The 12,152-nt window shown below is 42.7% G+C and overlaps 1 protein-coding gene across 1 annotated transcript in view; it reads left to right on the plus strand.

Annotated features, from left to right (window-relative positions):
- The window catches only part of LOC122206001, a 32,143-nt gene extending 25,943 nt beyond the window's left edge, over positions 1 to 6,200 (plus strand). Inside the window, exons 6-7 of the mRNA XM_042914713.1 lie at positions 3,990 to 4,037; positions 5,635 to 6,200. Coding sequence (XP_042770647.1) covers positions 3,990 to 4,037; positions 5,635 to 5,777 — 191 coding nt within the window. The 3' untranslated portion in view covers positions 5,778 to 6,200. The remainder of the gene's footprint in view (positions 1 to 3,989; positions 4,038 to 5,634) is intronic.
- The last annotated feature ends 5,952 nt before the right edge of the window (positions 6,201 to 12,152 follow it).

Below are 12,152 nucleotides of genomic sequence, written 5' to 3' on the forward strand. Positions count from 1 at the left end.
AAGACTACTGGAAATAATAAGGGAAACAACCCAGAATGCAAAGAACATAAGGTGTGTATTTTTAGTAAGGAAAAGTCTGATGCATGGAGTTGTATTTTTTGAGAAAAGAAAGAAAGAAAGAAAGAAAGAAAGAAAGAAAGAAAGAAAAAGAAAGAAAGGAATTTTCTCTAAAGGGAGGCTCATTTAAAGAGGGTAAATTCAGAGGGCGCCTGCGTGGGTCAGCTGGGTCAGCATCAGACTTCGGCTCAGGTCATGATCTCAGGGTCGGTGAGTTCAAGCCCTACATTGGGCTTTCTTCTGTCAGCACGGAGCCTGCTTGGGATCCTCTGTCCCCACACCTTTCTGCCCCTCCTGGGCTGTGCTCTTTCTCTCTCTCAAAAATAAATAAACACAAATAAATAGATAGATAGATAGATAGATAGATAAATAAATAAGGTAAATCAAGACAAGTTCTGAATGTAAAAAAGAAACTAGTAAAGATTTGCAAACATGGGATATTTGGAAAGGAATGTTATGTGTGGTCAGGACTAATATTGGCATGAAGAATTTTCAAAGCAAAAGTAAGCTGATCCCGGGGCACCTGGGTGGCTCAGTCAGTTAAAAGACTCCTCTTGGTTTTGGCTCAGGTCATGGTCTTAGGGTTCTGGGTTCTAGCCTCAAATTGGGCTCCAGGCTGGCAGGGTGGAGCCTGCTTGGGATTCTCTCTCTCTCTCCTTCTCTCTGCCCCTCCCCTGCTCCTGCTCTCTCTCTCTCTCTCTCTCAAACAAATAAACAACAAAACAATACAAAACAAAAACAAAACAAAACAAAAAAAACAAAACAAAACAAAGCAAAAGTAAGCTGATACAGCATTAGATTTTGGTTTTCTCTCTGTCCAAAGGGCTAAGGGTTTTGTGGTTTTTTGCTTGTTTTCTTTGGAGTTTTGGTCTGCTTAAGTCTCTTTAACCTGGAACATTCCAAAGGATTTGTTAAACTAATTTGGCTTATTTGATATGTTAACGGGGAGCATTGTCAAATAAATATTCATACTAAGTTTTCTTTACAGTGTATTTATAAGATTGTGGCACTTGTAGATAAAGTCCATTCTGGTTCTCAAAAAAAAAAAAAAAAAAAGATGGCCTCTCATGCCAGACTTGCTGTCCTAATGACCTTGTACCATGGCACCGGTGTGCTTCTGAATCCGAGAAATCAAGGTGAACAAACTGGCAGTGTATTCAAGAAAGAGTTGGAGTTGAGGGAAAACCAAGACGGTCACTTGGTTCTTTCTGACTCCCTGAAAAACCCTGTTTTTCTTGTTTTTTTTTTTTTTTTTAGTTTTGTTTTTTCACTCTTTCACCCACCATGAGGCATTTAAGATGACTCAAATTATAAACAGGCATCAGTGGTAAGGATTAAATAATAGTACAAAATGACTTACCCCGAGTGTCTAACCTGCTAGGTGCATAATCCTGGAAAAATTGTTTTTTGTTCCAGAAGCTTCAGACCTCCTCCCTGGGGACCCCTTGAACACCTGCAGCCCGACTTCATGCCACTGCCACTTAGTGCGGGCTGTCAACACGCCCCGGTTATTGTTTGTACATTTCTGGAAGGGTTGAAGCCTTTCCCTGCCGAGAGGCTGATGCCCTCCCTGTGGCGAGGACACTTTTAAAAAGTGGGTTTCCCCCTTGGGGCACATCTTCTGTGATCTCCAGGGACCAAGGCTCCTATTTTAGTGGGCAAGTAATAGACGCCTGAAGGAAAACCTTGCAAACTTTTTGGGATTCTCTCAGTGTACAACCGTCTGCTGATCCTTTCTGTCCTATGCTAGCCTGTCCAGAGGGTGTATGTCTACCCTGTCTTCTGCTCAAGCCTGTCACCACCAGGTTACGGAAGCCTTCTTAGATCACAGTGCAAAGGATCCTGTTGGTCACAGTTTAAAGCCTGGGGACTAGGTATTTTAGACACGTCATCAGAGGAAGAGAGCCCTCGAACCCCCAGTAGAAGAGGGACCTTACCGAGTGCTCCTGCTGTAACACTAAAGGTATGGAGCCTCGGGCACACATCACACCAGTACCCTTTCCACCTGACGCCAGGTCCTGCACAGACGCTGGACATTTCTGAATCAGATGGAGACAAAGTGAGGTAGCTCACCAATGCACAATGATAAGAGATTTTTATTTATCGTTTTTAAAGTTTTTGTTGGAATTCCAGTTAGTTCTCGTGTAGTGCTATACTAGTTCCAGATGTGCAGTATGGTGACCAAAGCCACTGTATGGAAAAGAAAGACATTTAAGGCATTTTAAAGTCAGCTTTTGAGAATATTTTAACATTTAACGTAATTATACTAACAGTTTCCTTCTTGGGATTTACCTGACAGTTTATACCTCAAACCCATCTTTTTAAGAGTGACAAAATTAGATTGTGTGGAAGGCATACAATTGCACACCTGAACCACGTGTGTAGGGACAAGGACACATTTGAACAGAAAAAGGATAAATCAAAACAACCTCATGACTCTCTGCATCCCCCGGTCAATGATTTTTGTAAAAAAAATTTTAACGTTCATTCATTTTTTGAGAGACAGAGAGACCCAGAGCGTGAGTGGGGGAGGGGCAGAGACAGAGGGAGACCCAGAATCCAAAGCAGGTTCCAGGTTCTGAGCTGTCAGCACAGCGCCTGACGTGGGGCTTGACCTCACAGATGTGAGACCATGACCTGATTCAAAGTCGAACGCTTAACTGACAGAGCCACCCAGGTGCCCCACGGTCAATGTACTTTTTAAGGAATTTTGTCTTTGTATGTATGTTGGATGTTTTTTATTTTGGTTGTTTGTTTTTGTATTGTTTTGTTTTTACACTCTAGATAAATACAACCCTCATCTCATGTTTTATATATTCAGGCAGCTATCGATGTGACTTGCCTATCATCCTATCCCTGCAGAAAGTACACCCAGATCCTGAGCTTCTGTAATAAATGGTCAGTTGGTAAAAGTAATGAGGGTATCCGGAAGAGATATATGAGAGTCCACGATGGTGGACTTAGGTTTGATTTGTATGGATTGTTGTACAAGGGACGTTCCACATGCTGTAGCTCACCTAACCCCCCACCACCGACCCTGAGTGCCAGCTCTGCCCGTCACTGGTATGATTCTCAGCAAAGTACTTATTGACTCTAAAGCCTATTTCCTTGCGCATAACATGGAGTCCTCCAAATCCAGCTCATGTCAGTGTCACCAGGATCAGATGAGATAACGCACGTGAACTTTCACAGAGTTCCTGGCACAGGAATAATCATCTAAGGGTACTGGTTTTCATTAGCCTTGTTGTCATGCCCACAAACACCTCCACTCTAGAAAATCACGTGTGGGACTTGCGGTTACCGGGGTGTGTGTGATTTGGAAAGGTAAGGCTGCTTCCGTTTTTACATGGGAAATTGACCTACACCAGCCTCCTTCCAACGTGTAAGATTCTGCTGTGGATCCTCTGGTTGGAAGATATCGTTTTGGTGGCCACGCTTCACGTGAGCGGCGTGTGCTCAGGACTTTACAGTAGCCACTGTTTCTGGATGTTTTTCCATTCAACAAGTATTTACAGAACACCCACTTTGCCACAGGCACTGTGCTGGGAGCTGTGAGGACAGAGGGAAAACAAGATGTAGTCTTAGACATTACTCCCCAGTTGTGAGGAAGAAAGAAAAAAAAAATTCATGAACTTCAACATCTTCCTGCACCGAAATACAGTATATGAATTGATCTACAAAGAATTACAAAGAACCAGAGCAACATTTCTGGAATTGTCGGCTCCTATTTGTAATGGTTCTTTCTTATCTGTTGACAGATTCTATCTATCCGTGTATCTACCTATCTGTGTATCTGTCTCTCTATTATCTATCTATCTATCTCTCTATCTCTCTATCATCTATCTATCCATCCATCAAACCATCCACAGTACAGACACGAGTCAAATAATGGATATGAACAACAGAATAATACTTGCTCTCATTTCTTTTAGAGCTCGCTGCTGTTAACTACACAAAAGCTTCTCTGAAAGATGAAAATGGTAAGTTTTGTACTTGTTTCCTGTATGTTAGGCTATAGCATTGTTTCCTCCAGATCAACTTAACTTTGAACTTCTTTGGCTTCGGGTAGAAGCCTCACAATGGCAGGATCTTGCAAAATAGACTGAGTGGTAATTTAAGTCAGTCCATCATTTCCCAGGAGTCATCTTCACACAGTAACTGCTGGCTTGGGAAGGAGAGGCCTGTAAAGTAGGGGTGCAGTGAGGGGCTCTGACGTCTGTTAACAACGCACTTCATGCATTTCTGTGGCCTTTGTTTCTACTAACTGAGGAAAATATGCTGTTGCTTTAGATTTTTTTTTTAAGTCTCTATTCTTGCTGGTACTTAATAAATGATGCTGAGAGGTTCTTGGACAAAAGGCATCGTGTTACTGTCAGTGCATTTTGTTGATTTCTCTTAACACTCACTGTATTTCATTCCCATTTTGCCCTTGAGGACAAGGAGCTGAGATTAACTACGTCCCTTATATCATGCCACACAGCGAGATCCGGGCTTCGCCCCAGGCTAGATGAATCAAGACTTCATACACTTACTCAGGTTTCATTCTTCCTCTACATCCCAAACCCAAGGCCCTGAGACAGGCTGCACACCTGGGGTGGGTGAGATGGCAGGACTTCGCGTGCCAGAATCCAGACTTACACCCCAGTCTTAATTATTTATTTGCAGGAATAGGGTTAGCTTATTTACATTTTCTGAGCCAACCACAAATGACACAAATAACACCCAGCTCAGTTATTGAAAACACAAGGCCCCCTATGTGGAGTGTCTTGCTTCAGGTATCTCATTTAGCAGCCACATAATAAGTACCTGTGAGTACATTCTAAGTATAAGTAGTAGTTCCTGGCCCTTTCTCCCCGCGTATGCACAAAGGAAATGATGAGGACCATTGGCTCTAGTCCTGCTGATTTGTCCTCCTGTCCAATATCAAGGGGCTCCTGGACTCTGGCTACTCGTCATCATCCTCCTTATCATCATCCAACTTTACATTTATCCGTAATCATTGGGTGTCTTGGGTATTCATTGCATGTAGAGATCCAGAATGACAGAGTAGCTGAGAATGCGTCCTGAAACACCAGCTTGCTGAGATTGAAATCTGGCCTCTCGTACTTACTAGTTGCATGAAATCAGGCAAATTGCTCCTCTCCCTGTCCTCAGTATAAGAAAATGGGAATGAAAGTAATAATCTCATATGTTATTGCAAAATTAAAGAGGATTAAGGCTTTCTAGGCAAAGTTCTCAACAGACATTTAGTTTGTGGTTAATGGATATTGCCTAGTATTCTTACATAGGGACATGCGGGGGATGAAGAAATGCTAAAAGCTATTTATCACCAATGGTTTTTCCCCCCTGGGTTCATGAATTACAAACACAACCATGGTTTAGAATACTTTGGAATGTTCTAAGTGAATTTCACAGGTTTTTTACAGACTTGGTCGGCAAACTGGATTCTGAGTAGTCTTGGGGGTGGTGTTAGTGGTGATGGTGGTGTAGATGCTTACTCTCCAGTTGTACTGGTGAGAGAGTCACTTCAACCCAGGACATCAGAAATGTGTGAAACTAACCGATGGCTTCTTTTAGACCCCCGACAGGTGCAGCTCGTGAACACCTCTGCCTACTACACCTACCTCCTCCTTGTCATCAAGAACATGGTCTACACCGTCATCATCGCCATCTGTCTGCTTGGGAGACCAGCACTCTGTGACAATGGGAAGAGTTCCTAACCCATGGTGGCACCAAGGGTCCACTTTTCTCCATTGGCTATTGTCACTAGAAGAGTCTGCTGGAGATATAGCGGGGCTTTCTTTCTGTGTTTGGGTTATTTCAGTTCACATGTTTCTTTTTCTATGTGTCATCATTGCAGAACAGGTTTACAAACAGCTAGGCAGACAGGAAATGTCACTCTGCATGGAGAACAATTTCTGCCATGACTCAGGGATGGGGCCGGGGGGCATCCACGGGGGCTTCAGTACGTCTCTATCTTTCACCTCCGCCAGCTCGTCAGCAGCGCAGCACCCTCGCCTCTGAGTACACTTGGCGTGCAGCTTCCATAGAGCTCCTGGGGCTCTGTATCCAGATAACTTCCTGGAGGCCTTTTATTTTACATTTCTGGAAGCTGCCATCTTTGCTACCTGAGTTTTGTTATGTTTTTCATAATAGGCACAATAAAAACAATCACAAGTCTACTTTTGCCTCTGTGGACATTCATTTGTTGAGATCTGAGTACAAGGTAAGGGACAGCATGACAACTGAGCCTTCACATTCAGCGTTGATGTAATCATGGTCAATTCCACATTTCTAACTCTTTCCCTGAGAGAGTCCTTGTTCCGGTTAGGGTTCTTTGGGGCACTGGCCCCTGGGGAGCCCCAGCCAGTGAAGGTGCCCAAGTTATTTCTCCTTCCAAGTCAGCAGATTCAGACTCATTTGTTTTAAGACGCTCTGCTGGTGACAGGATCACAAATCGCGTGACTGGCAGATGTGTTCAAACTTGTACCTGTATTTCATGGGCACCATGTTTCCCGAGAGCTGTACCAACTCTGGAAAGGGAGGGTGGTAGAGAGGTTAAGTGCGTGGACTCTGAACTCCAAGTGCTTGGGTTTAAATCTTGGGTCTATCGCTATTTGAACTCTCTGTGCCATAATTTTCTCATTCTAAAATGGAGTTACAGTGACCTGTCTCCTAGGTTGTGTGGACGACATAATTATGCTGGGCACATGCAAGTCCCCAACAGCATCAGCATCCACTGTTGGCAGCTCTAGTTTAGAAAAAATCGAGAACGCACATGCACGCGCACACACGCTAACAAGTATGACACTCATTTCTATGTGTGTGTGTATTGCTACAAACATGGGTGCAAAACAAAACGTTCAGGGTGTGGTAGGCGGAGAAAAATAAAGTGATTGTATATGTTCTGTTTTCATTAATGAATGCATTTAAAGCAAAAACGTTTATATATTAGAATGAAAACAATGTCTCATTTCAAACTGGGGAGGATTTTTGTTTATTTACAATCACCTTCTGTTTGGTGGGACAGGAGTTTTCTGAAGCAAGTAGAGATTCCCAGGTGGAACCTATGGAAGACCCACCAGATACAAGGAAGCGAAAATTTAATTTTGATCTACTCCTTGAGTCTCAAGAATTTGATCAGACCTCCTTAGGACAAAGTCTCTACATAGAGATCTGGAACTGATCTGGAACTGATCTGGAACTGGTTCTGCATGTGGAAAGCACGGAGGCAAAGGGGAGACTAACAAATGACCCAGAGCCGTGTGGGCTGATTTCAGTGCCGGGCACTCCTAGCCAGTGTCCCCTATGGTTTCCAATCCTCAGCCCCTCCCTTCCCCAACCCGACCTGGGCAGCCCTGCGGGCTCTGCTCTGCACTGGCAGGTGCAGAGAAGGGGGAGGGCGGTGGTGTAGGGGACAGTGTGGGGGGCAGGAGGGCACTGGTGTTTTGTTTTTTCAGGGTTTTTCCGGTCTATGTGCTCTATCAAATGTGGTTGATTCGTGGAAAAGGCTTGAAGTCAAACCGGCCCCTACTGGTTGGGGCTGTGCAAGCGGTGGCTGGGGTGCTACATGATAAATTAAGGGCAGTTAAACCACAGCCAACTTTGTTCACTTCCAAAAGGTCACAGCTAATGAAAGAAAAATCCATCTGCACACACGCATATGATTGCTGCCGAAGATATTCTTATTCTGTGGTGAAAGGTCCCTATTTTATACCAAGTTCATTCCAAGTAGCTGCTACCTGAGTTGGGAGTCTCATGACCAGGACTGTTGAGCCGCTGTACTTTAGTTCTCTCTGATGACACTGTTCTGAAGGAAGCAGAATGCAGACTTCTTGTAGCCCTAGCCAATCCTGACATTCCACGAAGAATCTGCACTTTTTAATGGCATGTGATTTACTGAAACCCATGTCTTTTAGTCTCATTTCTCGGTGTAGACAGGCTGACACAAGACCAGGGCCCATGAATCTACTAGCACAGGTAGGCTGTAGATGTTCAACAGAGAGGTGCTTCTTTCATCACAAGAACACAGACATATGCAGGTGCTGAGTCAAGTGTGTAATTGAATGTTGACTCATCCAAGTCCCTCTACAGGACAAATGACTGTAGAGTCAAGCTTAATTCGAGCAAGCTTAATAGAAGACAGGCACATCAGCTAGGTGGGATGGGGGTCCAGCAGAGGAAGGCTGTTCAGCAATGTGAACACAAAGAGCAAGTGTCCCCACCCCTGCTCCACTGGAACATGGTACAGAGAGGGTGCCCAGTCCTGAGACCCAACCTGACCAGTCCCTGGGGAAACAAAACTCTATTGTTGACGTCAGTGCTTTAGGCTTTCAAGGTTTGACTTCACAGAACATCTCACCATAGATTTCATTCCTCTTCTGTGCTTGGCGCTAACCTCTGGGTGAGCCTTGGCTTCCATGAACATGGGCCACATACTACTGGTTCAGCCTAGCCTGTGCGGGACTGAGCTCTGTCTCATGATAAATTATACACTGACATGCAGCATAGGCATCTGTTGGCTTGTTATATATGAGACTCCACTCCTGAGACAGGAAAATCTAAATGTGACTATACCACTGAGTTGTTTAGATTGAGTCCAAATTCTAGAATCTGCAGACTCTCCTCCCCTTTTCTCCACCATAAAAAGCTCTTTCTGGTTAGGCCTCAGGGTTCCACACCCTTTCTGGTGGCACTTCTGTCATTTGGTTCATTCTCAGAACAAACACAGATGAAGTTGATCTGACCTGCACAATGCACATTTGACCCTGTCATTACATTCCATAGTTATTTCCTCAGGAAACATCTCTGACACAAGAATACTTGTTTTCCATTACGTACATTTTCCCTCTAAAAATTAGAAAAAACTTTAAACGTCTGAGAGCAGAAAAATATGTTAAATAATTATTTTATTTCCGTGAAATATTCTATATCCACTTAAAATTATATTTATATCATTTATACATCACAGAAAATTATTCATTTAGGAAGGAAAATCAAATATGCAATAAAAAAACGATATATTGCATAAGAATATATTTATAAAAATAAAAACATAAATACGTCCATGCAAATCAGAAAGACAAGAAGAAAATAACCAAATGGCTTCAAGCATGTCTGCATATTCCAAAGTTTCTGCAATAAAGTGACTGTATTATTTTTAAATTATCATTTTTAAAACAACGTATACATATATTGGCAGTATGGCCACCATAATGGGAAATTACAAACAAAAAATGAGCAGGGGAAAAAAATGAAACTGTCAACACGGGTGTGGCTGAATATTTCGAGGGGCAGTCTGTGATCTACAAACACTTTTACAGAAAGTATGTATTAGTCTCAAAGTCAGGGAAGATAAAAAAAAAAAAGTTGTCATGAGAAACCAAGGTACAGGTTAGGGATAGAGCCTCCTCATGCACAAAGGAAGCAGCCTGCCTCACAGCTGCTTTCCTCTTGTCAGATAAGACACCTCAAACAACACATTTTTTTTTTTCTCTCTGACAGTGTCTGCCTGCTTTAGACCCAAGAACAAATCTGGCACAGGAGAATGAACAGAATCTTAAGAAAAGATTGTGTCCCACATCTTAACCTCATACATGTCACACAGTTCAGGTGACATTTGTGGTGACATAAATAGATAAAGGTATGGCTGTTGGAAGCCTTCACTTTCCATCCTCTTGAATGGCTGTAGACACACAGGGGCAGATGAAACGCCTTCCCACTTGGACATGAGCCCGGGGAAGATGGTCATGACACGTCTTCCTGTTTGTGAGTGACTCTCCACCTGTCAGCTTAATGGCACTTGAGCCCCAATTCTGATGTCTTGGAATTACTTGAGAGTCCTAAATAAAGCCAAACATTTAATTAAAATGTATGCTTTGCATAACTGAAAAGTGAATGTAAGCCAGGTCTTTTGGCTACGGCCAACAAATCATCTCCTTGGACACCAACTGCAAACTGGACTAGGTCAACAAAGACCATATCTGTGGTTGGAAAATGTCCAAATTCATGTAACAATCTGAGACGTTTTTATGCTGAAAAGCTGCAGATCAGGGAACAACAGTGGTGCTCTGGTCTAGAGGGACTCCCATTCTTCCCCCCGCCTGCCAACACCCGGTTCCATGGGCATGAAGGTTCTTCCAAGATGGGACAGGCCATGAGGACTGGCAGCAAATCCCACAGTGTAAGGGAACTCAGATAATTTGGGGTGGGGAGCAATGTGAGGATGAATCGAGAGACTCAGTGGTGTGCAGGCAGGAAGGCAGGGGCTGTGCCGGCCTGAGGTTGAGGTCATGGCTGCAGCAAGCGTGTGCTTGGCTGAAGCTGTGTGCCTGCTTAGCAGAGACCCGAAAGAGTGCAAGCCAGCCACAGACTCTTGTGTGACCCTGAGGTGATGGGCATATGTAGAGGAGCTGTGAAAATACTCAACAAAAATTTTAAGCCGGGAAGACTGATACTGTTGCACATGAAGTCTATGTGCTAGTTGCCTAAAATATGAATATGCTCCCCAATCTATACAAAATAACCATTTGGTAAGGGTCACAGTCTTAAGGTGCTTGAACACAATCCCTAGTTAATCTTGGCTACGACTAAGCTATGTAGACAAAGGTGTGATCTCTAGGAAGCTAGGCTACAAAATAAAATAACTAAAAGAAAACAAGAGAGTCATGAGCAATCATACACGGCAGGGGATATAATATCACAGATTTAGTCCAAGCAACTCACTGAGCGTACAAACAACATGGAAAACAAACTTTTGTGGAAAAAGGAGTACATGCAATATATTTTCAGCAGCATAGTTTTCAATAAAAAAATACGAAGACAGGCAAAGAATCAGAAAAGTGTGACTATTCTTAGGAGGAAAAGCCCCCACAACTCAACACACACTGTCCTTGAGTGTGTCCAGATAGTTTCTTTAACAAAGACTTCAAAGCAGCTATTACAAATTGTGTTCAAGAAAAAAAAAAACCCTCTAGAAATCCATGCTTAAAGCAATAAAGGACATTATGACAACAAAAAGTCAACAAAGAGTTATTCTAATGATAGATACCCAAATTACAGAACAGAACATATGTTTAAAATAAATAAAATCTATAATCGAAAGATTTTATACCTGAAGTGAAATATTCGCTAGAGAGCTTTAAATTGAGAGAGCAGAAGAAACCATCAGTATGAGGGAACTTGTTCCACCTAATAAAGGGCATCTCTGAAAACCCATATGTAATCATATGTAATGTTGACAGACTGAATGCTTTCCCCCCAAGACCAGGAACAAGACAAAGATGTTTGCTCTTGTCACTTCTAGTCCACATGGTATTAAAGTCTCTAGACAGTGCAACTCAGTCAAGTAAAGATCTCTATCAGATTGAAAAGGAAATACAAAAATGTATCCACAGATGACATGATCCTGTAGGCGAGTATTTCCATGGAATCTACACGCACACAAAACCAAAACTACACTTCGTAAACAAGGTTAGCATCGTCACAAGGTACACACTCAAAGTACAGAATACCAGTTGTATTTCTACGTACTAACAGGCAAAATTGAAACTGAAACTGACGAAAGAATTCCTTTTGCAATAGAACCAAAAATAATAACACATTTAGGAATCAATTTCACAAAAGACGAGCAAATCTTCTTTGTTGATAAATATAAAAGAAGGTAGAGAAGAAATTAAAAATATCAGAATAAATGCAGAGAGCGCCCATGGTCATGGATTAGAAGATTCAATGTTATGATGGCAATTCTTACCACATTCATTAACGATTCAATGAGCAGGCTTTGTGGACACCTATTAATAAACTCGCCCTAGAATTGATATGGCAACCTACAGACCTAGACTTAACAAAAAAAATTTTTTTGAGAAAGAACACACTTGGAGGACCGATAAGGTCACCCTGCAGAAGCAGTTGGCGGAGGCAGGGGTGCACCCAAATTTGACTTGCGTGTTGAGACTGAGAAAGTTGCACGCGCGGAGGGTATGAACAGGTTTATTACTGACACAGTTGGGGTCCTGGGAACAGCAGGGCGAGCATTTCAAGCAAGGCCTTACAGCACCTGATTTCAGAGCTCACAGAAGAATTCAGTTACATAA

The sequence above is a fragment of the Panthera leo genome, chromosome A2 (genome assembly GCF_018350215.1).
Source record: "Panthera leo isolate Ple1 chromosome A2, P.leo_Ple1_pat1.1, whole genome shotgun sequence".
In the NCBI taxonomy this organism is placed as follows: Eukaryota; Metazoa; Chordata; class Mammalia; order Carnivora; family Felidae; genus Panthera; species Panthera leo.